Below are 20,886 nucleotides of genomic sequence, written 5' to 3' on the forward strand. Positions count from 1 at the left end.
GTACCTAAAGGAATAGGTTAGTGTTAGAGAGTTACTAGGATTTCATATAAATTGCTAGGATGCAATCTAGCTACCGTCCGCTTTAAGCTAGAAGTGACACGAAGTCAAAGTTGGTTTGGGAAAACTATTTTCAATATTTCTGAGAAGAATCTGGTAATAAACTTAACAAGACAATTGTGTCTGTTTAAAACGGATGTTCAAAATGTTGTTTAATAATTAGACATCAAAAGTACATAACTCATCTAAGTCATAATCTACCGGGTGTGGCCTGTAATATAAGCAAATAATTAAAACATAGATAATTCTCCTCTACTGAACAATATTAGTTCAGCGACTTTTAAATATAATTAGTTTTTAATTTTATTACACTTTTAAAATTATTTGAAGAAGCAATGTAAGTATAGCAAAATGCTTGATGTTTTTAGCGTGACAGGCGACGTCAGTTGTGTTCTAGGATGGCGTACATTGATAGCAGTATTTAATTTGTATGAAAAAGGAAAATTAAAAGACTCCATTATTTTTAAAAATCGCTGAACTAATGTTGTTCAGTTTGACGAGGACGACCTATTTTTTAATTTTTTGCTCGCATTACAGGCCACACCCGTATATTGTTACAAATTAATTTTTTTTCGCAGATGCCATATTGAAATTTAATCATTTGTGTCACTCTACTCCCCCCCTTTTACTCCCCCTCCCCCTCCTCTATATCCCTCCCCTTTAGGCGGCAACGCACCCGCAGTCCTAATAATGCTATAGATGTCTGTGGGTGGCGATGATCGCCTACCATCAGGTGACCCGCATGCCATGCTCCTTTGCCAGCTATTTGATAATAAAAAACTCCGACATGAATCGAATGATTCCACATATACCCACTCATACGAGTATGTTGTAAATCGTCCTGTCGTTTATGCTCCAGAAAAGACCAAAGAAATACGCATAAATATTTACTACTTACACACTTCCGTACATACATAAGTTGAAAAAGCATAATCCTCCTCAGGCGGCCGGATGCAAACACTCAGTCTTTTTTCCACAACCCGTGGTTACAAACTTGATTCATCATTACACCAACTTACGATATCTAAAACTCATCTCCATTCAAACAAGGTCACCATACATCAGCGTAAATCTGCGCTCGATCCCAATGTAAGCCTTTCTACCCTTACGTAAACTATAAAATGTATCTTACCCACAGAACGGAGGCGCTCGAAGGAGGCGATGAGTGTACGTTCACCGAAAGTTAGAGATATAGTGCTTCCTTTCTTCACGTACACATCTTGGGAACCCCAGATGGACGCTGCGGCAGCTGCAACAAGAGAAACCGACCTTATTTCAAGTAATAAAGGTTGATTAATATGCCGTAACTACTTGGTTATATGCTGCAACGTAAAATGCACTTTATGATCCACAAAATTGGGTAGGGTTCTGATCTATGTTATGGCTGTTTTGTGGCTGCTGGCGGAGTTTAAATCGCTGCTTCAGATTACGTGTGGGTTGGTTACGTTATGGATTCTTGTTTGAAAATGTTATAGGTTGACTTTTTGTAAATAATTGCCATTACTAGCTTTTACCCACGGTTTCGCTCACATAACCAATTTTGGGATTTTTATAAATATTCATGGTATTTTAAAAGAATGTATTGATTAAATATAATGACCCGGATAACTCACGTCTTAAATCGAGTTTAGCTCGACATGTTTCGGGCTAATCCGTAGCCCTTCGTCTTCGGAGCAAACGCGACTCAGCGGCTGCTGCAACACGCGCACTGCGCGCCGCCGCTCTGCTCGCGCGACTACCGACGAAAACTGACACCGGCACACAACTACCCGCGTTTTCATCATCATTACAACTGCCAAACTGGACGAAGGGTACGGATTAGCCCGAAACATGTCGAGCTAAACTCGATTTAAGACGTGAGTATCCGGGTCATTATTAATATGAGTGAGTCTCACGTAGTTTCATGTTCAAAAATGTATGATTTTACAATGTCAATGACTTACATCACAATATTAACAAAACTACGTTTTCAAAACAGTAGATTCGCCATTTGAAGTAACGCTTCGCCAATGTGGATCGGAATAATGACCAAACATCCCTGTCTATTGTTGTAATCATTAATTTTATACGCCTTAGATAATAAGTAATTATCTTCTTGACAAAAGATTTTAATTTTATGCGTGTTTTGTCATGTTTAAAATACAAACTAAAATATGGATGTACAGGAAAACCAGAAAAATAAAACCAGCTCTGGGAATCGAACCCAGGTCCTCGGCATTCCGTGCCACGTGCTATACCGCTACACCACCGCTGGATAGTGGTACAGACACGAATTTCTCCTATGCACCACATATCTCAGCTTGTTTGTTTCCTATTTAGTCACTTAAGCAGCGACACTGTCCAGCGGGGGTGTAGCAGTACAGCACGTGGCACGGAATGCCGACGACCTGGGTTCGATTTCCAGCGCTGATCTTATTTTCTGGTTTTTCTGTGTATCCAGTTTTTATTTTCGATATGGGTTTTACGGGATAAATATAAAGTAACAAAAATTTGGAGCTGAAATAAATATTAAAAAAAGACTCCAAAAATCAATCTTAACTTGTCATGGTACAATTTCATGCAGTATTTACATCTATCACACTCCAAACTACGCTGAATCTACATCATGGCAGCCTGCGAGCGCAGTACCAGGCAGCCTGCGAGTGTTGTATTGTATTGTATTGTTTTGTATTGTAAGTTTGCAATTACCCAGAACAACTTTTTGGTTTTAACTAGTCTGCAAGATAGAACTTTCAGCTTCCCTGTCTTCTTAGTAGCCCTTGGCTTATCGACATTAGTGGGAAAATTACATATATTTTTACTTGCATTCTAAGACTTGCATACATGTTTGTTAATGATTATAGCTATATTAACTCGATAGATAATTCTTCTCAACAGAGGTTTTTTCTGAACTGGTTGTAGATTTTTTTTTGACATTCATAAGTGCTTGTTATTGCCTAATTTTTTTAAGGAATATATTATATTTATTATAAAACAAAATAAAGGTAACCAAAACTACATACAATCTAAAATTAAAGGTAATTGTACCAAATTGTATGTGACCAAAGTTTCAAGTTTATTTCCCAAACGCACACAACAGCAATCTGTCAATTTGTTGCTCTCCAATTAACCTTAGTTTGTGAACAAACAAGTCTGGAGGTTAATCGTCAGTAGATGTGGATAAACAAAACTTATCTTAGTGTAGACTGGTGCTTGATAAAGTTCTTACTCAACAATGGATTGAAATTTGTATGTTTTCAAATTTGATAGTTGTGTGATCCTGATTATTCAAAGATAAAGAAGTAAAGATTTTGTGCTTTAATAAATGGAATGGAAGTTTTTGACAGATTATTTTCATCACCATTAAAGCATCTTTTATTTAATTTAAATTTGAAAGGACTTAGTGATCTTAGTAGTTTAACCGTACCGAATTTTACAGTTAACATATCAGTAACCATTATTTTCATAGGTAGGTATTTGCTGTTTAATGTAGTAAAATATTCATTGATTGCTTTTTGTTATTTTACACGGAATTTAAATAAATCGGAAGATTTTGGACCAGCGTACAAGAAAACAAAAGATGTTTTGAAAATAAAAATAAGTTTTTGGTGAAAATTTCATTTTTAATACAAGCTTTTTTTACTGACCGTACCTACTTTATGTTTGTATTATCACCCAAACTACATTTGCATACCAAATTTCTAGTCGATGCCATTCATTAACCGTTAAAGAGTTTCGCCCTGCGGAGACGATCCTGGCCCGACTACCAGGCCACCAGATTATTGTAGGTATAATCACTCAATTTACATAAGTATACCAAATTTCAAGTCAATCCAACTACTGGAAGTTGGTCGAATTTAACTTGTAAGATTTGATTACAGACAGACAACGGGACAGGTGAAACTAAATAAAAGCTTGCAAAATCAACCGACTTTTGCTTCTAAATATAAACCAATGTCAATTCAATTTTCAGCGACAATAACCAAGCGATAGCCGCTTCAAAATTTACATGCCCACACTTTCGTTCCTCGCAGTTTACGTCAATATTTTTATTGGCACATCCTCGTAGGCAGTAAATACGGGGTAGTGGATATTTGATATTCATAGGCCGCCCCTCTCTGATCAGAATGCTGATTCTCTTCAATCGTTTGAAGATATTGATATACTCTCACGGATTAGGTTCAAGCTGGTCCTTCGAACCATGTATGACGAATGAAAATTATGATGAACCATTTTGTTGAAATAAATAACAGAAAAAATACTCGCACACGCAACACACAGATTTTATACTGGATTACGATTTCACAGTATTATGCTTCTTTCTATTCCTTACCGTAATTTTTATATAAATCACTATTATTTGTGGAAAATATTGGTTACTGACGTCATAGTTTGATCTAGTTCTGCCACACTAATGCTTATTTCAAAAATTTGATCGGTATACGTTATTAAGCACCAGCATTATTTTATTTTTGTATTGTATTGTATTGTAATTTTGTAGCATAATCTATACATAGATTTGTATACATGTAAGAGTGTAAAAAAGAATAACATTACAATATTAATAACCTAACCAACAAAAGTTGGAAAACCCCTGACATTGTCACTTCAAAGTTCAATATCTCTAAAACGGCTGAACAGTTTTTGATAAACCATGTCTAAGAACCATTGCTAAAAAGCCTGCTTTCAATAAAAAAAAAACGGACTCAAATGGTTCACCCGTTTAAGAGCTACGTTGCCACAGACAGACCGGTAGACATAGTGGTCAAACTTATAACACCCCTCTTTTTGCGTCGGGGGTTAAAAAAATATAGAAATGACTAATGATACCTACACAACTAACAAAACAACCCACCCCGCATCGTTCCCGGCGCAGCAGTACCCATGTACTACATTGTGAAGAGTTCACCATAAATAATAATCTTAAATACTTAAAATGCAATTTGAACCGTTTACGTCACAGTTTAATGAAGGTAATTGCTGGTGTCTGCAAATTTATCCCTTACTCCTGTCCATTGTAAAGTTTGTAACAAGGCTGATCAAGCCTTGTCGATTTTTAACCTCTTCCTCATATCATGTTTTGGTTCGTTTTAAAAATTCGAATATCCACTGTTCAAATTCAGCACTTTGTTTTATGTCAAAATTCATTCTGCGGTCATAAGGACGTGCTTAATATATTTATTACTAGCTTTTACCCGCGGCTTCGCACGCGTAAACTATTCGGTCTGGTGGTTGCAATTGAAATTTTCGGGATTTTACATCGTCTTCATTGAGGTGTGTTGTGAATAACTGTACAAAATTCAAGACTCTAAACACAGTGCTAAAATTTCAAAATTTTTCCTTATCCAAATTCAAATTCAAATCATTTATTCAGTAAATAGGCGGCAATGGGCACTTTTACACGTCAGTTTTTAAAATACCAGCGCTTTTGGAAAGACCATCATTGCCAAGAAGAATGCGCCGCAAGAAGCTTGGCAGAAAGTCATTTTTTCATAATAATTTATAATTACAAATAAAATACTTAAAAACTACAGTAAGTATACAATTAAAGAAAAAATTACAAAATAATAATAATAATAATACACGGATGTATGGGGTCCCTTAGTTACAAAACTATCTCGTGGAAATATAGGGATAAAAAGTAGCGTATGTGTTGTTCCAGACGTCCGGCTACCTACATACCAAATTTCATGACTCTAAGCCAGCGGTTATTATTCCGAGATTTTATCCCTATCCCGTGGGAATATCGGAATAAATAGTAGCCTATGTGTTATTTCAGAGGTTCAGCTACCTGCACACTAAATTTCATGGCTCTAAGCCCAGCGGTTAATATTTCAAGATTTTATCCCTAGGTATCCCGTGGGAATATCGAGTCAAAAAGTTGCCTATGTGTTATTCCAGACGTCCAACTACCTACATACCAAATTTCATGATTTTAAGCCCAGCGGTTGTTATTTCAAGATTTTATCCCTATCCCGTGGGAATATCGGAATAAAAAGTAGCCTATGTGTTATTCAGAGGTCCAGCTACCTACATACTAAATTTCATGGCTCAAAACCCAGCGGTTGTTATTTCAAGATTTTATATCTAAGTATCCGTGGGAATATCGGTCAAAAGTCGTCTATGTTTTATTCCAGACGTCCAACTACCTACATACCAAATTTCATGACTCTAAGCCCAGCGGTTGTTATTTCAAGATTTTATCCTATCCCGTGGGAATATCGGTATAAAAGTATCCTATGTTTTAATCCAGGTTATAAACTAACTTTCCGCCAAATTTCATCCAAATCCGTCCAGCCGTTTAAGCGTGAAAAAGTAACAAACATACTCACTCACTCACAAACTTTCACATTTTAATATTAGTAGGATGTTCACATTAATATATTGATATTGATTAATAACTGTTATGATATTATTATATGATAGACTATACTATCATATAATAATATCACACACACAGAGCAGAGTTTCACAGTGCACAGTGTTTATACCATTTCATCACACTTATTACATTTGTATCTGTTTTACTTAACCCTCTAAGGGATCTTGAAGGCACAATTGTAAGTCCTACGACATTTGTAACCGTTTTAGCTTATTTACAACGTCCCAAATTTATTAGTTTTTATATTAAGTTCGTTTTCTATGCATTGTTACAGGTGCCTTCTATCTTACATTTAATAAACCTCTTGAACATCTCCTGTCTTTACCTCTTCATCATCATCTGTCGCACACATCGTGATAATGTTGCCTGGAAGAGATCGTTTCGAAACGATTAGACCGCCTATTGCTTACCTTAGAAAATCTCTATGTATATACCTATTTTCTGTACTGCTTACTGTGTGTTGGTGTGCAATAAAGAGTTGTTGTATTTTTATTTTAATTTCTTACTTACTAAATAAATTAATTTCATTACATAACTACAGGAAACGATTTAAAAAGCATTTTAAATATAATGACCCGGATAACTCACGTCTTAAATCGAGTTTAGCTCGACATGTTTCGGGCTAATCCGTAGCCCTTCGTCTTCGGAGCAACGCGACTCAGCGGCTGCTGCAACGCGCGCACAAATAACCACGCGCGCGCGCGCGAGTGCGCGTGTTGCAGCAGCCGCTGTTTCGGGCTAATCCGAAGACGAAGGGCTACGGATTAGCCCGAAACATGTCGAGCTAAACTCGATTTAAGACGTGAGTTATCCGGGTCATTATATTTAATATGAGTGAGTCTCACGGTAGTTTCATGTTTAAAAAGCATTTACCTGAAAATGGTTTTCGATTTATGATATTGTAAAAAATGGACAACCTAAATGGTGGTGGCTGAATAATATCACATCATCATGATCAAATCTCACAAAAACAAAAGACAATCGCCGCTTTCGAATTCAACAGAAAAGCAGGAAAACAATAAATGCTGGTGATAACTACATCTACTAAGCGTGTACTAAATGCTTCCCGGAACAATGATACAACTCGCCTCGCGTTTATTTGATCCTTGCAGTGATACAAATTATGTGAGATTATGACGTGTTGTATCATTAGAGAAGCAGAAAGATGAAGGAACGTTAGGTACCTGAGGAACGGGACGGGGCCTCTGTTGCAGGGGTGTGGGACTCATCTGCAATGCATAAGACAACAGTTCAGGAGGGGGAGGAAACAAAACGGCCTACAGAGGAAGAGTTTAGTTTCAATGGGATACTGAAATAGAGTTTAGAAGTGTGCTCTTTTAAGTGGCATTCGCAAGAAGCGTGTTTTGATTATAATTGTGATTAGTGATTAAATCGGCCAAGAGCGAGTCGGACTCGGGCACTGAGGTCCTGTTCGAATTGAAAACAAGCAACAAATAAGTTTGTATTTTTCATTATAATTTCTATGAATATCGAAATTGTTATCTTCATCACCATAATCAGCGGTAGGACGTCCACTGTTGGACATAGGCCTCCCTCATAGACCTCCAGTTGCTTCGGTTGGAAGGTGCCTGCATCCATCGTGAATCCATGGGTTAAATTTATTATTTGAAACCAGTGATTATTGGGATTCCTCTCTTGCTTGTTTTCTTACTTCTTGCCAAATTTCATAATTGAATGGTCAGTACCTGGCCGACCGAGTCCGCTCGTGTTAAATCTCGGTAACCAGCGTTTTCCCAGAGATAAGACAAAGCTAGATCGATTTGTCATCCCCGAAAACCCCTACATACTCAATTTCATAGTAATCCTTTCAGCCGTTTTAGCAATAGGTCAATAGTCACATTCACGCATGCGCGCACTTACAAACTTGCGCATTTATAATATTAAATACCCTATAGCCTACCTAATTACATATAATGTGCTATATATATGTATTTTCTAAGTAAATTGATATGATAATTTCACGATCTTAATAATATTAAAAGTATTTTAAAATTATCATGAAATTCAATAAACCAATTATTTTTGATGTCAAGAGATAGTTTTCAACTTCATTAATTAACTAAGCTAATTATCTTTGAAGCATCGGTGTAGAAAATAAAAAAATAAGTACATAAAGTTTTGATGACTAAAACAGACATAGAAAACTAAAATATACTTTGAATGAAACTTATTGAAAAAATAATTATAAAAGGAATATATTAGGCCAGGGCTCAAACCTGACGCCTGATACCCATAGCGGTTAGAATACACTGCAATATTTCTCGAAAGATTATCAAATCAGGAATCAATTCTTAAATTCCATACAGACCATGTAAAAGTCTCAATCAATGTTTTTCGTTTTTATTCAACCGTTTTTAACAACACGTCAAATAAATAATTTCGGACGCGTTTTAACACGTTCAAGCAGAGCTAGTTAAAACGGCAACACTACCCAAACAAATGGCTAGGAATAAAGAACTCCATTTGTCCATTTGAGTCCGGAAAATATTCCCGGCGTTGAACATTTTTCAGCGATAACAAGGCCAGTAATTGGGCAAAGCAGCAATATCCAGTTTGTTGCATGAACATATTATTAATTAACGAAGGGAAATTATTTTTGAGTTGCGTAATGGAATTATCATGGACTTTTATAATCGACTTAAAGTTTTTATTGAACTTTTCATTTTGCTATTTATTTTTTATGTTGGCTGCTTTTTTAACCACGACGCAAAAAAAGGGTGTTATAAATTTAACCGCAACGTGTGTCTGTATGTCTGAGTGTCTGTATGTCTGAGTGTCTGTATGTCTGTCTGTGGCACCGTAGCTCTTAAACGGGTGGACCGATTTGAATGCGGTTTTTTTTATTTGAAAGCAAGTTTTCTAGCGATGTATTGCGTAAGCGGGACGGCAAGAAACGAAGTTTGAATTTTGCACTTAGGCCTGAGAAGTTGCTGAACTAATGTCATTCAATTTGACAGGTTAGTATCTAAATATGATCTGTGTTTTAATTTAAGGTTTCTCCTGTTGAAGGACCCACCCGGTATATGGCTCTACTCACTCAGTCATTAGTTGACCAATGTTTTTAACCCCCGACGTAAAAAGAGGGGTGTTATAAGTTTGACCGCTATGTGTGTCTGTCTGTGGCACCGTAGCTATTAAACGGGTGGACCGATTTGAATGCAATTTTGTTTTATTTGAAAGCAGGTTTTCTAGCAATGGTTCTTAGACATGTTTATGAAAATCAGTTTAGCCGTTTTTGAGATATTGAACTTTGAAGTGACAAAGTTGGGGGTTTTCCAACAACTTTTTGTTGGTTAGGTTATTTAGGGTTATTTAAGGTTTTTTTTATTCAACTGGATGGCAAACGAGCAACTGGGTCTCCTGATGGTACGAGATCATCACCACCCATAGTCACCTGCAACACCAGGATTGCAGATGCCTTGCCAACCTAGAGACCTAAGATGGGATACCTAAAGTGCCAGTAATTTCACCGGCTGTCTCTGCAAGCACTGCTGCTTCACGGCAGGATTAGCGAGCAAGATGATGGTAGCAATCCGGGCGGACCTTGCACAAATGCACAAGGTCCAACTGCATCCCTCAGCATCATCATCATCCCAGCCTATATACGTCCCAATGCTGGGCACAGGCCTCCTCTCAGAATGAGGGGGCTTGGGCCGTAGTTCTATCAATAAAATAATTATTTCCTTACAAGTCTACGTGACAGTCAACATCTCTTCAACTCCTGTTTGACACAGAATTTCAATAACACAACTGCAAATGCGTGCCGCCTGCCTATTTAATTAAAAACAAAGGTAATTGGCCAGTAAGGACGTTCATTGGGTAGAATTCAGATCCTTTGAGCATTGATTTACAAATTCACCTGCATCCCTTTCATTCGACAGAATTAAATATTCTGTGAAGGGTCAAACGAAATAAGGCAATGAAGCGTGGCCTTTATTGAATCGAAATAAAAATAGAAAGAAATGTAATGAATTTCACGATTCGATTGACATTCATGGAGTACAGGGGTTCACGCAGATTTGCTTTAAATGACTGGTTTTTGAAAGATGAAAAAAGCCGTGGTGGCCTAGTGGTTTGACCTATCGCCTCTCAAACAGAGGGTCGTGGGTTCAAACCCCGGCTCGCACCTCTGAGTTTTTCGAAATTCATGTGCGGATTAACATTTGAAATTTACCACGAGCTTTGCGGTGAAGGAAAACATCGTGAGGAAACCTGCACAAACCTGCGAAGCAATTCAATGGTGCGTGTGAAGTTCCCAATCCGCACTGGGCCCGCGTGGGAACTATGGCCCAAGCCCTCTTGTACTGAGAGGAGGCCTGTGCCCAGCAGTGGGACGTATATAGGCTGGGGTGATGGGGTGATGCCCTAAGGATGCCCAATGGGTCCCCTGGCGGTCATAAAGCTGTATCTCACAAACTTTTTTAATAACTTGCAATGTTTCAAAATTTGCAACAATTTTCGACCACATCCTTTAATAAATCTGGTGACTATACCATGATCTGGGGCCTATTGCATAATTAGACTAAGGGGCTGTTTCACCATCCATTGATTAGTGTTAACTGGCGGTTAGGTATGATGCCGTCTCTATTTGTTTGGTTCGAATAGACGGAGACGGCATCACATTTAACCGTCGGTTAACACTAATCAATGGATGGTGAAACAGCCCCTAAGAGTATTAGAAAATAATACAAGTTACAAGTTAGCAATTTAACAAGTTGTGTTATTTCGTGTTGCATAATTATTTTCTGTTTTCACTAATTATTAATAGAAAATTCTGTTGCATAAATTACTAATAATATTTTGAAAGTTACAAGCGAATTCATCATTATTTACAAGTACTAATAAATTTCGTTGCATAACATATTTTTGCTAACTTGTAATAAGGGTACTAATATTATTAGAAAAACACAAAATGACTCTATTATAGAGTTACATGTGCCGATATTTTTGACCAACTTGGCCGCTCCAAAACGTCTGATGGCGACTGTACGTAGATAGCTGGATTTTTGGGATAACATATAGGCTACTTTAACCCGATATTTCTACGGGTAAAATTCCAAAATATTAAAATAATAACCGTGAAATCTAGAGACGTGATACATGACACCATAATACAATTTTTGTACATCCCCATGAGAATTAAGTAACTCCACAGAATTTATATTTAACTGACAAATGGTTTAATCGAGTGAAGCCAAGTATGAAGACTAGTAGAATTATAATCAAAACAGGGCAGTTGAAGCCTGCATTAACAATTCAAACGGAACCCTTCCTTTTGTGACGTCTTTGATCGTTTATTAGCGGCCATCGCTGGTAGCGACCGGTGTCAGATGTCACAGCCGTTGAATACGTAATGGGTCCCATCGAGATTACACAATAATTAAGGAGTTACCGATTTATTCGAATGTTATGATTTACTACTTAGTGTCCAGCACATACTGAGACCGGGACCCATTGTTACACAGTATAATTTGTGTTCAATTTCTTAATTTACGAACACCCATTTTAGGGTTCCGGAGCCCAAATGGCCAAAGCGGAACCCTTATAGTTTCGCCATGTCTGTCTGTCTGACTATCCGCAGCTTTTCTCAGGGACTAGGTATAGGTAAACTATGCCTTCAAAATGGTACAATTAAAAATAAAAAAAAATGGTACCTCCCATAGACGTAATGTGGGGGTGATTTGTTTATTCTCATCCAACCCTATATTTGGGATATCGTTGGATAGGTCTTTTAAACCATTAGGGGTTTGCTAAGACGATTTTTCGATTCAGTGATTTATTAGCGAAATATTCAACTTTCATTCAAATCGAGCGTCCCCCCTCTAAAATCTAAACCGGTGGGTGGAAAAATTTGAAAAAATTCAAGATGGTAGTAAGTATATCAAACTTACAAGGAAAACTAAAACGGCTAAGTTTGCTTGAGAATTATTAGTAGTTTATGAGTAAATAGCAGCCTAAGGTATAAATATACCTAAACTTGGAAGTTTCCGTATAAAATACGAAATCCTTAGAAAAAAAATACTTAATTTTTTCGTAATGGCTACGGAACCCTATTTTGGGCGTGTCCGACACGCTCTTGGCCGGTTTTTTGGGTTGGTATCATAACGACTACATTGTGAGAACGACCGAAACATCATAAGACCATCTCTGACGAAAAATATCTCTGAAAGACTGTAGCAAAACGACTGGTTCTCGAAAAGATCACATCTTTAATCAGAACACATCTCAAATAGACCGGATAGCAAAACAACTGGTTCTCCAAAAGACCACATATCTTGAACATGAAACTACCGTGAGACTCACTCATATTAAATATAATGACCCGGATAACTCACGTCTTAAATCGAGTTTAGCTCGACATGTTTCGGGCTAATCCGTAGCCCTTCGTCTTCGGAGCAACGCGACTCAGCGGCTGCTGCAACACGCGCACTGCGCGCCGCCGCTCTGCTCGCGCGACTACCCGACGAAACTGACACCGGCACACAACTACCCGCGTTTTCATCATCATTACAACTGTCAAATGTAGGGTAGCACACAACACTAACAATATCGCTCTGTAAAGGTACGTTCACACACACCGATGACGCAGCACGAGTATTTAACACCGTTTTCCAACTCGGAGGTACCGTCCAACCACTATCCCGGTTGAAATTCGGCCGACGACTAATCTCGATGGCTTCACGCACTTTCCGCGGAATGAAAAATTTCTCTCTCGCAAGTACAGATACCTTATCAAATCTAAACTCGATTTAAGACGTGAGTTATCCGGGTCATTATATTTAAGACCACATATCATTTTTCTTTTTTCTGTTTTACTTTTTTTTGGTGGCAATAAAGATTTTTTAACTGAATTGAATTGAATAGTGTTCAAAAAGTGACTACGCACGTGTATTTCGGGATGCTGCCGTTTCGGCAAATTCATCATCATCATCATCAGCCAGCAATAAAAGCCTCCACCTTAGAACGCCAAAATGAATGTCAACTAGCCACTTGTATCAACCGGTTTCCCGCAACTCTCACGATATCGTCAGTCCACCCAGTGGAGAGACTGCCACCACTTCGTCTTCCAGTTCGTGGTCGCCACTCGAGAACTTTTCTCTCCCAACGGCAATAAAGTATACCTCAGTTTAATTCTTTACGCATAGAGGCTACAGAGAACTATAATTGTTCCAATCGTTTATTTAACTTTTGACAGCTCGAGTACTAATTAAAATAGTTATGCCCTGATGCGTTACTGATTCGATTTCTTTTAACAATCGATTTTATTCATGAAGAAGTTTTAATCGATTTAACACATTCATATTTTATTTTTGCTCAACATTTTGTATTGTTTTATAAACATTCACAGGTGTTTAAGTTACTTTATCTTACATATTAAAGTAAACCATTTATGTTAAATTAATATTATATTTATCACTTCCGACGGTAATTTAGTAATTTTGACAATTATGAAGCGGCAAAACTGGACGCGGCAGCGACGCCAGTTTGTTGTCACTCAAAATAGTATTATACAGTGTCTATTTTAGTTGTTTTAACTTTTTAATCCCTAAAGGCATATTAATATGTTTATTATTTTTAAATGATTTTGATATAAAATATAATCACAATAATTTTAAATGTATGTATTATTTGTAAAATCGATTTACTTCAAAATGGTTTTTATAGTCTATGGTAATTCATTACGAATGGGAAATCACTAAGTGGGCGGTACCCGTCCATGAAGTACGGTATTCTCTGTAGTACATTGTACCGAAAATTATTGTAAAACTTCACGTGCGTGATCTGTCAAAAGTTAAATAAACGATTGGAACGACTATAGCAAACCAAACTACTGAGCGTATTAGGTACTAATAGGACTTAGTATAAAATTAGTACAAAATTAATAATACTTACTACTAATACTAACAGTAGTACCTACTGGTATTACTAGAAGTATGTCTAATTCCATAAAAAGACAACATATAAACAAGGAAATCAAATATCCACACACGACGCTTCTTCCGCTTAACAAAGACTGATTCGCTCCACTTTGTATACCGGCATTAGCTCCCTTCTAATATGACAAGAGATGAATGTGAGATTATATCTTCGTCAGTTTTCGCATTGCGAGGGACGGCTGGGGACTAAGCGGAATATAAGCCTTATGTGTTCCGAAAATTGACAAACGACACGTTTTTACATTTTTATTAAAGGTTTGTAATTTTTTGTCGCGTGTTTTATTTTTGAGTCGGTGTGCTTTTGTTGGCAATTTTGCGCACGCTTTGCCTTTTAGGCTATTATTTAACATGTTGAAGGACGGTACCTTATGTTTTGTTTGTGCTCTGACGCTGTAAAATTTCATACTTGATTTGAGTAAAGGTGTACCAACCTAGTGTCACGAAAACGCATAACAATTCCTATCAACTAATGAAGTCGGTTAAAAAACAACTTTGCTTACATTTTAATTTCAACTAAACCATATTTTACGTATAACGCCTGCACTAAAATAATTTATGCCAGACACGTCGCGAATTATAGTACTTGTTGAGCAAAAAATATATCCACTTTGTATAATTATGTTTAAAGGAACTATCACACCAGCGCTGAACTCGCGAACGCTATGAAACGTAATAACGGTTTCCGCTCCTTTAAACGTGAACAGATTTTGACTGCCATCTCTCTTGCTTGTTCTGTCGCTTGGCAACAATGCTCGCACTGTTGTGTTCTGGCACGGAGAACAAGACTCTTCTATCGTAGCACTTTAGGCTGTCAATACATCGCCATCCTCTGGTATTGAGAGTGTCCATAGCTTGTGGTTATTCACTTAACAACAAGTAATCATATGATTGGGTTCTCTATCGTTTGCCCAAATGTCATATGCCATAATGTATCGTTTTCCATAATTTTTATTTGCCATAAAGTAATTAATTTCTGAAATAGTATTTTCTTTAGAGTTCATATTAAACTAACCTAACCTAACCTACTGCATTCTATATGATGACATTTAAAAAAAATCCTGAAAACAGCACGGTACTATATATTTTATGGCAACCGTTGGTATATGGCAAGTGAAATTCGGGAAAATGAAATTCGGGCCAGTAAAGGTATACGCATATGCTTGTTCGCAACCTCGCTAAAAAAGTTTAGTTCTTTTGTCAGCACTAAGTGACATATTTACACGGAGCATGAATGAGAGGCTGCGAGGTTACTCTCTGAAACTGATACGCACTCTAAGTACAAGGAACCCCAGGCGCCATTTCCTGGGCAACCGCGTCGTGAAACAGTGGAACAGTTTGCCCGAGACAGTGATCAGTGCACCTTCAGTGAATACTTTTAAAAACAGACTTGATAAGTACTTTGAAGACAATTACACAAGTGAACAATGATATACACGCATCAGCTATAAGCTGCCTGTGCATTATAAATAATAATAATAATAATAATAATAGTAGGACGACCACTGCTGCAGATAAGCCTCGCCCATAAACCTTGAGTTTCTTCGGTTGGAAGCCGCCTGCGTCCACCGCGAGCATGTGACTTTAACCAGGTCAACTGCCCATGTCGTTAGTGGACGTCCTATATCCTTTTATCCTTGTACCATACGCACGTAATGATTTATTATTCTATTAATAAGTTGGTCAAAATTAGTAAACGTTTAACGGGTAGAAAACGCTTAACCGTTTTTAGAAAATACTAGTTTTTGTTTGTGCTTTTTGAATTTTATGTTCTCCACAGTAAAAAGATGTTAACCCTAGTGTGGTGAGACCTTTAGCTGCGTACCAAGCTGCATTTCAGCACGGAATAACAAACAGTCGCGCGCTATAAAAGCATTAAAATTTAATTTAAAACGTTATTTTTTCGCGTTAACCGATTGTTTTTAGTGTTCAAAGATTATTCTTACATATTTTTAATGATACAAACTATCGTCCTATGTCGCCGATTATTCTGATACTTAATTTTTTATTGATCTTACGTGTTGAAAAAGATGCAAAATTACAAGATAAGTAGGTACCAAATAAGTTTACGTAAAAATGTCACTACCACTTCTTATACTTTATGTAGGCGACATAAAATGACTTGAGCGTAAATTTAAATCTTTGTCTAAGCCTAACATAAACAATTTATTGAATAAGGCGTTACTTTGCGGAGGTCCACATCAATGAACTAAAAGAATTTCTTTGCTCACCCGCGACCTTATGATAGCTAAGTTTATACAAGATACGCGTGTTCATGCAGTTCCTCCACCTCCACACTGTAAGAACACACACAAATCACACACACCCATCCATCACCACCACCACACTACACTGACGCGTTTCGAACTCAACCAGAGCTTATCTTCAGAGCAACACAGCCGTACACCATACTACCAGATGTTAGACTAACAGTCATTCATTGTGTCATTGTCCACTGACTGTGGTGGTGGTGATAGATGGGTTTGTGTGATTTGTGTGTGTTCCTACAGTGTGGAGGTGGAGGAACTGCATGAACTTGCATATCTTGCATAAACTTGGCTATCATAGCCTCCTAACGTCCAAGTAAAATTTTTGTTTTATGAACATGAAACTTTATGTCACTTCTGAGAGAGTTCAATGTCAAATTACTGATAAGTCCTATATAAAGGAATTTGGGCGTTATTAGGATAAGGTCGCAGGTGAGCAAAGAAATTCTTTTAGTTCCTAAAACAAACCGTGAAGGTAGTGCGTGTGTTTATCGATAAAAACGGACATTAGCATTCCGTTTATACCGATATAAACGCGATAGTAGGTATAGGTAGTCATTCACGATGACGCGTGCCGTGGTTTTTATTACAATGTCATTAACATACCCCGGGGCTTTCGGGGCACGAATGATTGACATTAGCCAAAGAGTAGGTATCGAGTTAAAAAACAGAGTGCACTCTAGCTGGTTTCTACCTAATGAATAATTAATGAATTAGAAAAAAACCATGATATTTAAAACACAAAAATATTAAATTTTCGTAAGATGAAATCATCATCATCATCATCATCCCAGCCTATATACGTCCTACTGCAGGGCACAGGCCTCCTCTCAGAATGGAGTTTGAGAACTTCACACATACTATTGAATTGCTTCGCAGGTTTGTGCAGGTTTCCTCACGATGTTTTTCTTCACCGTAAAGCTCGTGGTAAATTTCAATTGTAATTCCGCACATGAATTTCGAAAAACTCAGAGGTACGAGCAGGGGTTTGAACCCACGACCCTCTGCTTGAGAGGCCATATGTCAAACCACTCGGTCACCACGGCTTTTTTTAGATGAAATCGTTTCAATCTTAATCAAATTAAGTTTGAAAAGATTTTTAATAAATTGAAGTTGGTTTTAAATAAGAATTTTGGCTATTGCACACTAAACATCATGATCGATTTGTTACAAGGCAATGAAATAGAATTGCGATCGCAAACACATCGTGCAACAATTGATTTCTTCAATTTAAATATGCACCTATTACAACTGCCGACGAAAATCATTCAGTGGGTTGAAATGCCGCATATTAATAATTTATTTCGAAAATCATATCAACTACTAAATTTACTGCAGGTAATTAATAAACGTTTTTTTATTATTATCACATAACAAAAGCCTTGGCACTAAACCTAAAGTACTAGTATAGTTTACAAATCGCAGTGAGGTAATTATCCATTAGGCATAATATGATGTTTTGTCAGAATAACCTATCTATTAATGTCTACTCTAGCAAATCGTTCGTGCCGCGAAAGTCCCGGGGTATGGTCATTATGGTCTAATTTTGACAAAATCACGCGTGTTCGTGGATGGCACTAGGTATAAGTAGAATGTAGGTGTGCAATGGTCTACAAGCTGCGTTTGACTCGAACTTGAACGAAATTCGAAACTCGAAGTTCGTATCGTATCGTCCCTCTCACTCTCGTATTAAATAATATAAGCGTCAGCGGGACGGTACGAAAACAAACTTCGATTTTTGAATTTCGTAGTAGCCCTGCTGTAAAGATACAAAAGCGTATCTATTATGATTATTGGCTGTAAGTTGTATGTTGCCGCGCTCGATTGACTGACTTCAAATTGGTTTGTCGCCAATGCTACAACTTGTGGTTTTTCGTATGCAGCGTCCTCATGTTTGACAAGTGCCCTCGTATGTACGGAACACAGTTATGTAATAGAATAAGACCGGGAAAAGCCTTTTCTTACAGAACCTATGCGAGCATCCTGTGCGTTGCAACGTAAATGACTTTCTGCCAAGTTTCTTGCGGCGCATTCTTCTTGGCAATGATGGTCTTTTAAAAAATGACGTGTAAAAGTGCCCATTGCGGCCTATTTACTGAATAAATGATTTGATTTTTTAATTTTTGAATTTGTTTCTCGGCGCTTGTCAAACATGTGGACCCGGCAAAATGTTAATCTGTAGCCGTAATGTGTTATGTCCGAGCGCTTGCAATCGGATTCTTCATCCCTTTTAACTTCATCCTCTACCGTGTAACGGAAAAAGAAAATAATCGTGATTTAAAATGCGTTAGAGAAGAAGCGCTCTGGTCTTTGAAATTTTAATTTAATAATATGAATATAATCAGGGTCAGACTCTAAAGCGACGTACATGCATGAAAAGATTAATGAATGTAGAGGAGCAAGAGTTGTATGCCAGAATTGTAGCAAGTGGAAGGATGTAGTCTCTGCCCACTCCGTCGAGAAAGAGGCGTGAGTTTATGTATGTACGACTATAAATAATCATATGTATAATTGTTTTCATAATTTTTAATTCTTTTATTTTTTAATTTAATTTTCATTTTAACGAAATAAAATAAGCAAATCTACCTTCAACTGTCAGAAACACGGCCATGTTTATCTTAGGCTCGGTGTTGATCTGACACTCGTAGACCCCGGCGTCCCTCGGCTGGACGTACTCGACCCTGAGGTCCCAATCGTCGGAAGCCTCCCGGTGGAGCACGCTGAACCTCGCGTCTCCCGTGTACGTGAAGATATGGGATGTCAGGATATGGAGGTCCCGCTTGCGCATCCAAGATACCTGCGGAAGAATTGAAACAAAACTGTAATTGGATTGTATTTATGTGGACATCTGTTATTGGCTTTCTGGAGAGTACCCAAGTCCTATTTAAATGTACTGTATTGCTGTTTTTTTTATTCTACTGTATGGCAAACGAGCAAGTGGGTCTCCTGATGGTAAGAGATCACCCATAAACATCTGCAACACCAGGTGTATTGCAGATGCGTTGCCAACCTAGAGGCCTAAGATGGAATACAACAATACAATACAATACAAAGACTCTTTATTGTACACCAGACATAGTAAGCGATACAGAAAACAGATACACAGAGAAAAAACCTCAATACCTCAAGTGCCAGTAATTTCACCGGCTGTCTTACTCTCCACGCCAAAACACAATGCAAGCACTGCTGCTTCACGGCAGGATTAGCGAGCAAGATGGTGGTAGCAATCCGGGCGAACCTTGCACAAGGTCCTACCACCTGCAATGTGTTGATGCCCCAAATAAAATAAAATAAATTAATTAAATGCTGAAATATGATGAGCTTGACAGAGTGCATGTAGGTACCGATATTTATAACCCCCGACGCAAAAAGAGGGGTGTTATAAGTTTGACCGCTATGTGTGTCTGTCTGTGTGGCACCGTAGCTCTTAAACGGGTGGACCGATTTGAATGCGGTTTTTTTATTTGAAAGCTGATTTTCTAGCGATGGATCTTAGACATGTTTTATCAAAATCGGTTCAGCCGTTTCAAGATCATCAGCCCTTTTGTTCGCTGCGGTAGGAATCTTAGACGCATAATGGGTATTGACTTTACTTTCAAACACATTTGGGACCTAAAATTTGAAACACCCATGTATGCTATATAACTATGCAATATTATGGAATTCTCGGCCTGATGCTGCAGCCAGGATATCCAGAACACTAGTAGGTACACTCTTGATAAAACTATAGCAGATATATCGTGTTTGGATTCGTTTTGATCAGTATTTTTTACTTTTTAGTTGTCTTTTTTGGCGGCGTATTTTGTCGGCGTTTTTTAGGGCTTTTTTTATTTTTGCTGGCGTTTTTTGGTGTCGGGGGTTTTTTTAAATTTTTTGACCACCTCGGTCGGCAGCTCCTAAATCTGTCGGCTTGGTTGTATGGTATGAAGGCGACGCACGCAAAAACTTCAGCTTCCATCATGGAGACCCACATGCTCGTTTGCCATCCATTCGAATAAAAAAAAAAAAAAATCATCGCTCGCCGTTAATTAAATAACAGCAGATCCGGGACTGGTATTCTATTTAGCGAATAAAAATGCGACCCATTACTTAATTTTATTATTTTAGAGGCTCCAAGAAACTGCGGACGCTTCGTCTTGCTTAATTACGCGGACCGAGCTCACGGCGGCTCACACTAATTACCTACAAAAACAAAGGCCCCACAAAAGCGAGTTTATTTTTTAATTTCTCAGTCTTGGAACGCTTG

At 37.8% G+C, this 20,886-nt stretch overlaps 1 protein-coding gene across 1 annotated transcript in view; it reads right to left on the reverse strand.

The window, feature by feature from the left end:
* LOC141439791 (uncharacterized) overlaps positions 1 to 20,886 on the reverse strand; it is a gene marked incomplete in the record, with an annotated part of 323,470 nt that overhangs the window by 27,951 nt on the left and 274,633 nt on the right. Inside the window, 2 exon segments of the mRNA XM_074104168.1 lie at positions 7,603 to 7,647; positions 19,227 to 19,437. Of these exon segments, the coding sequence (XP_073960269.1) occupies positions 7,603 to 7,647; positions 19,227 to 19,437 (256 nt within the window).

Source organism: Choristoneura fumiferana, chromosome 21, assembly GCF_025370935.1.
Source record: "Choristoneura fumiferana chromosome 21, NRCan_CFum_1, whole genome shotgun sequence".
Taxonomy (NCBI): domain Eukaryota; kingdom Metazoa; phylum Arthropoda; class Insecta; order Lepidoptera; family Tortricidae; genus Choristoneura; species Choristoneura fumiferana.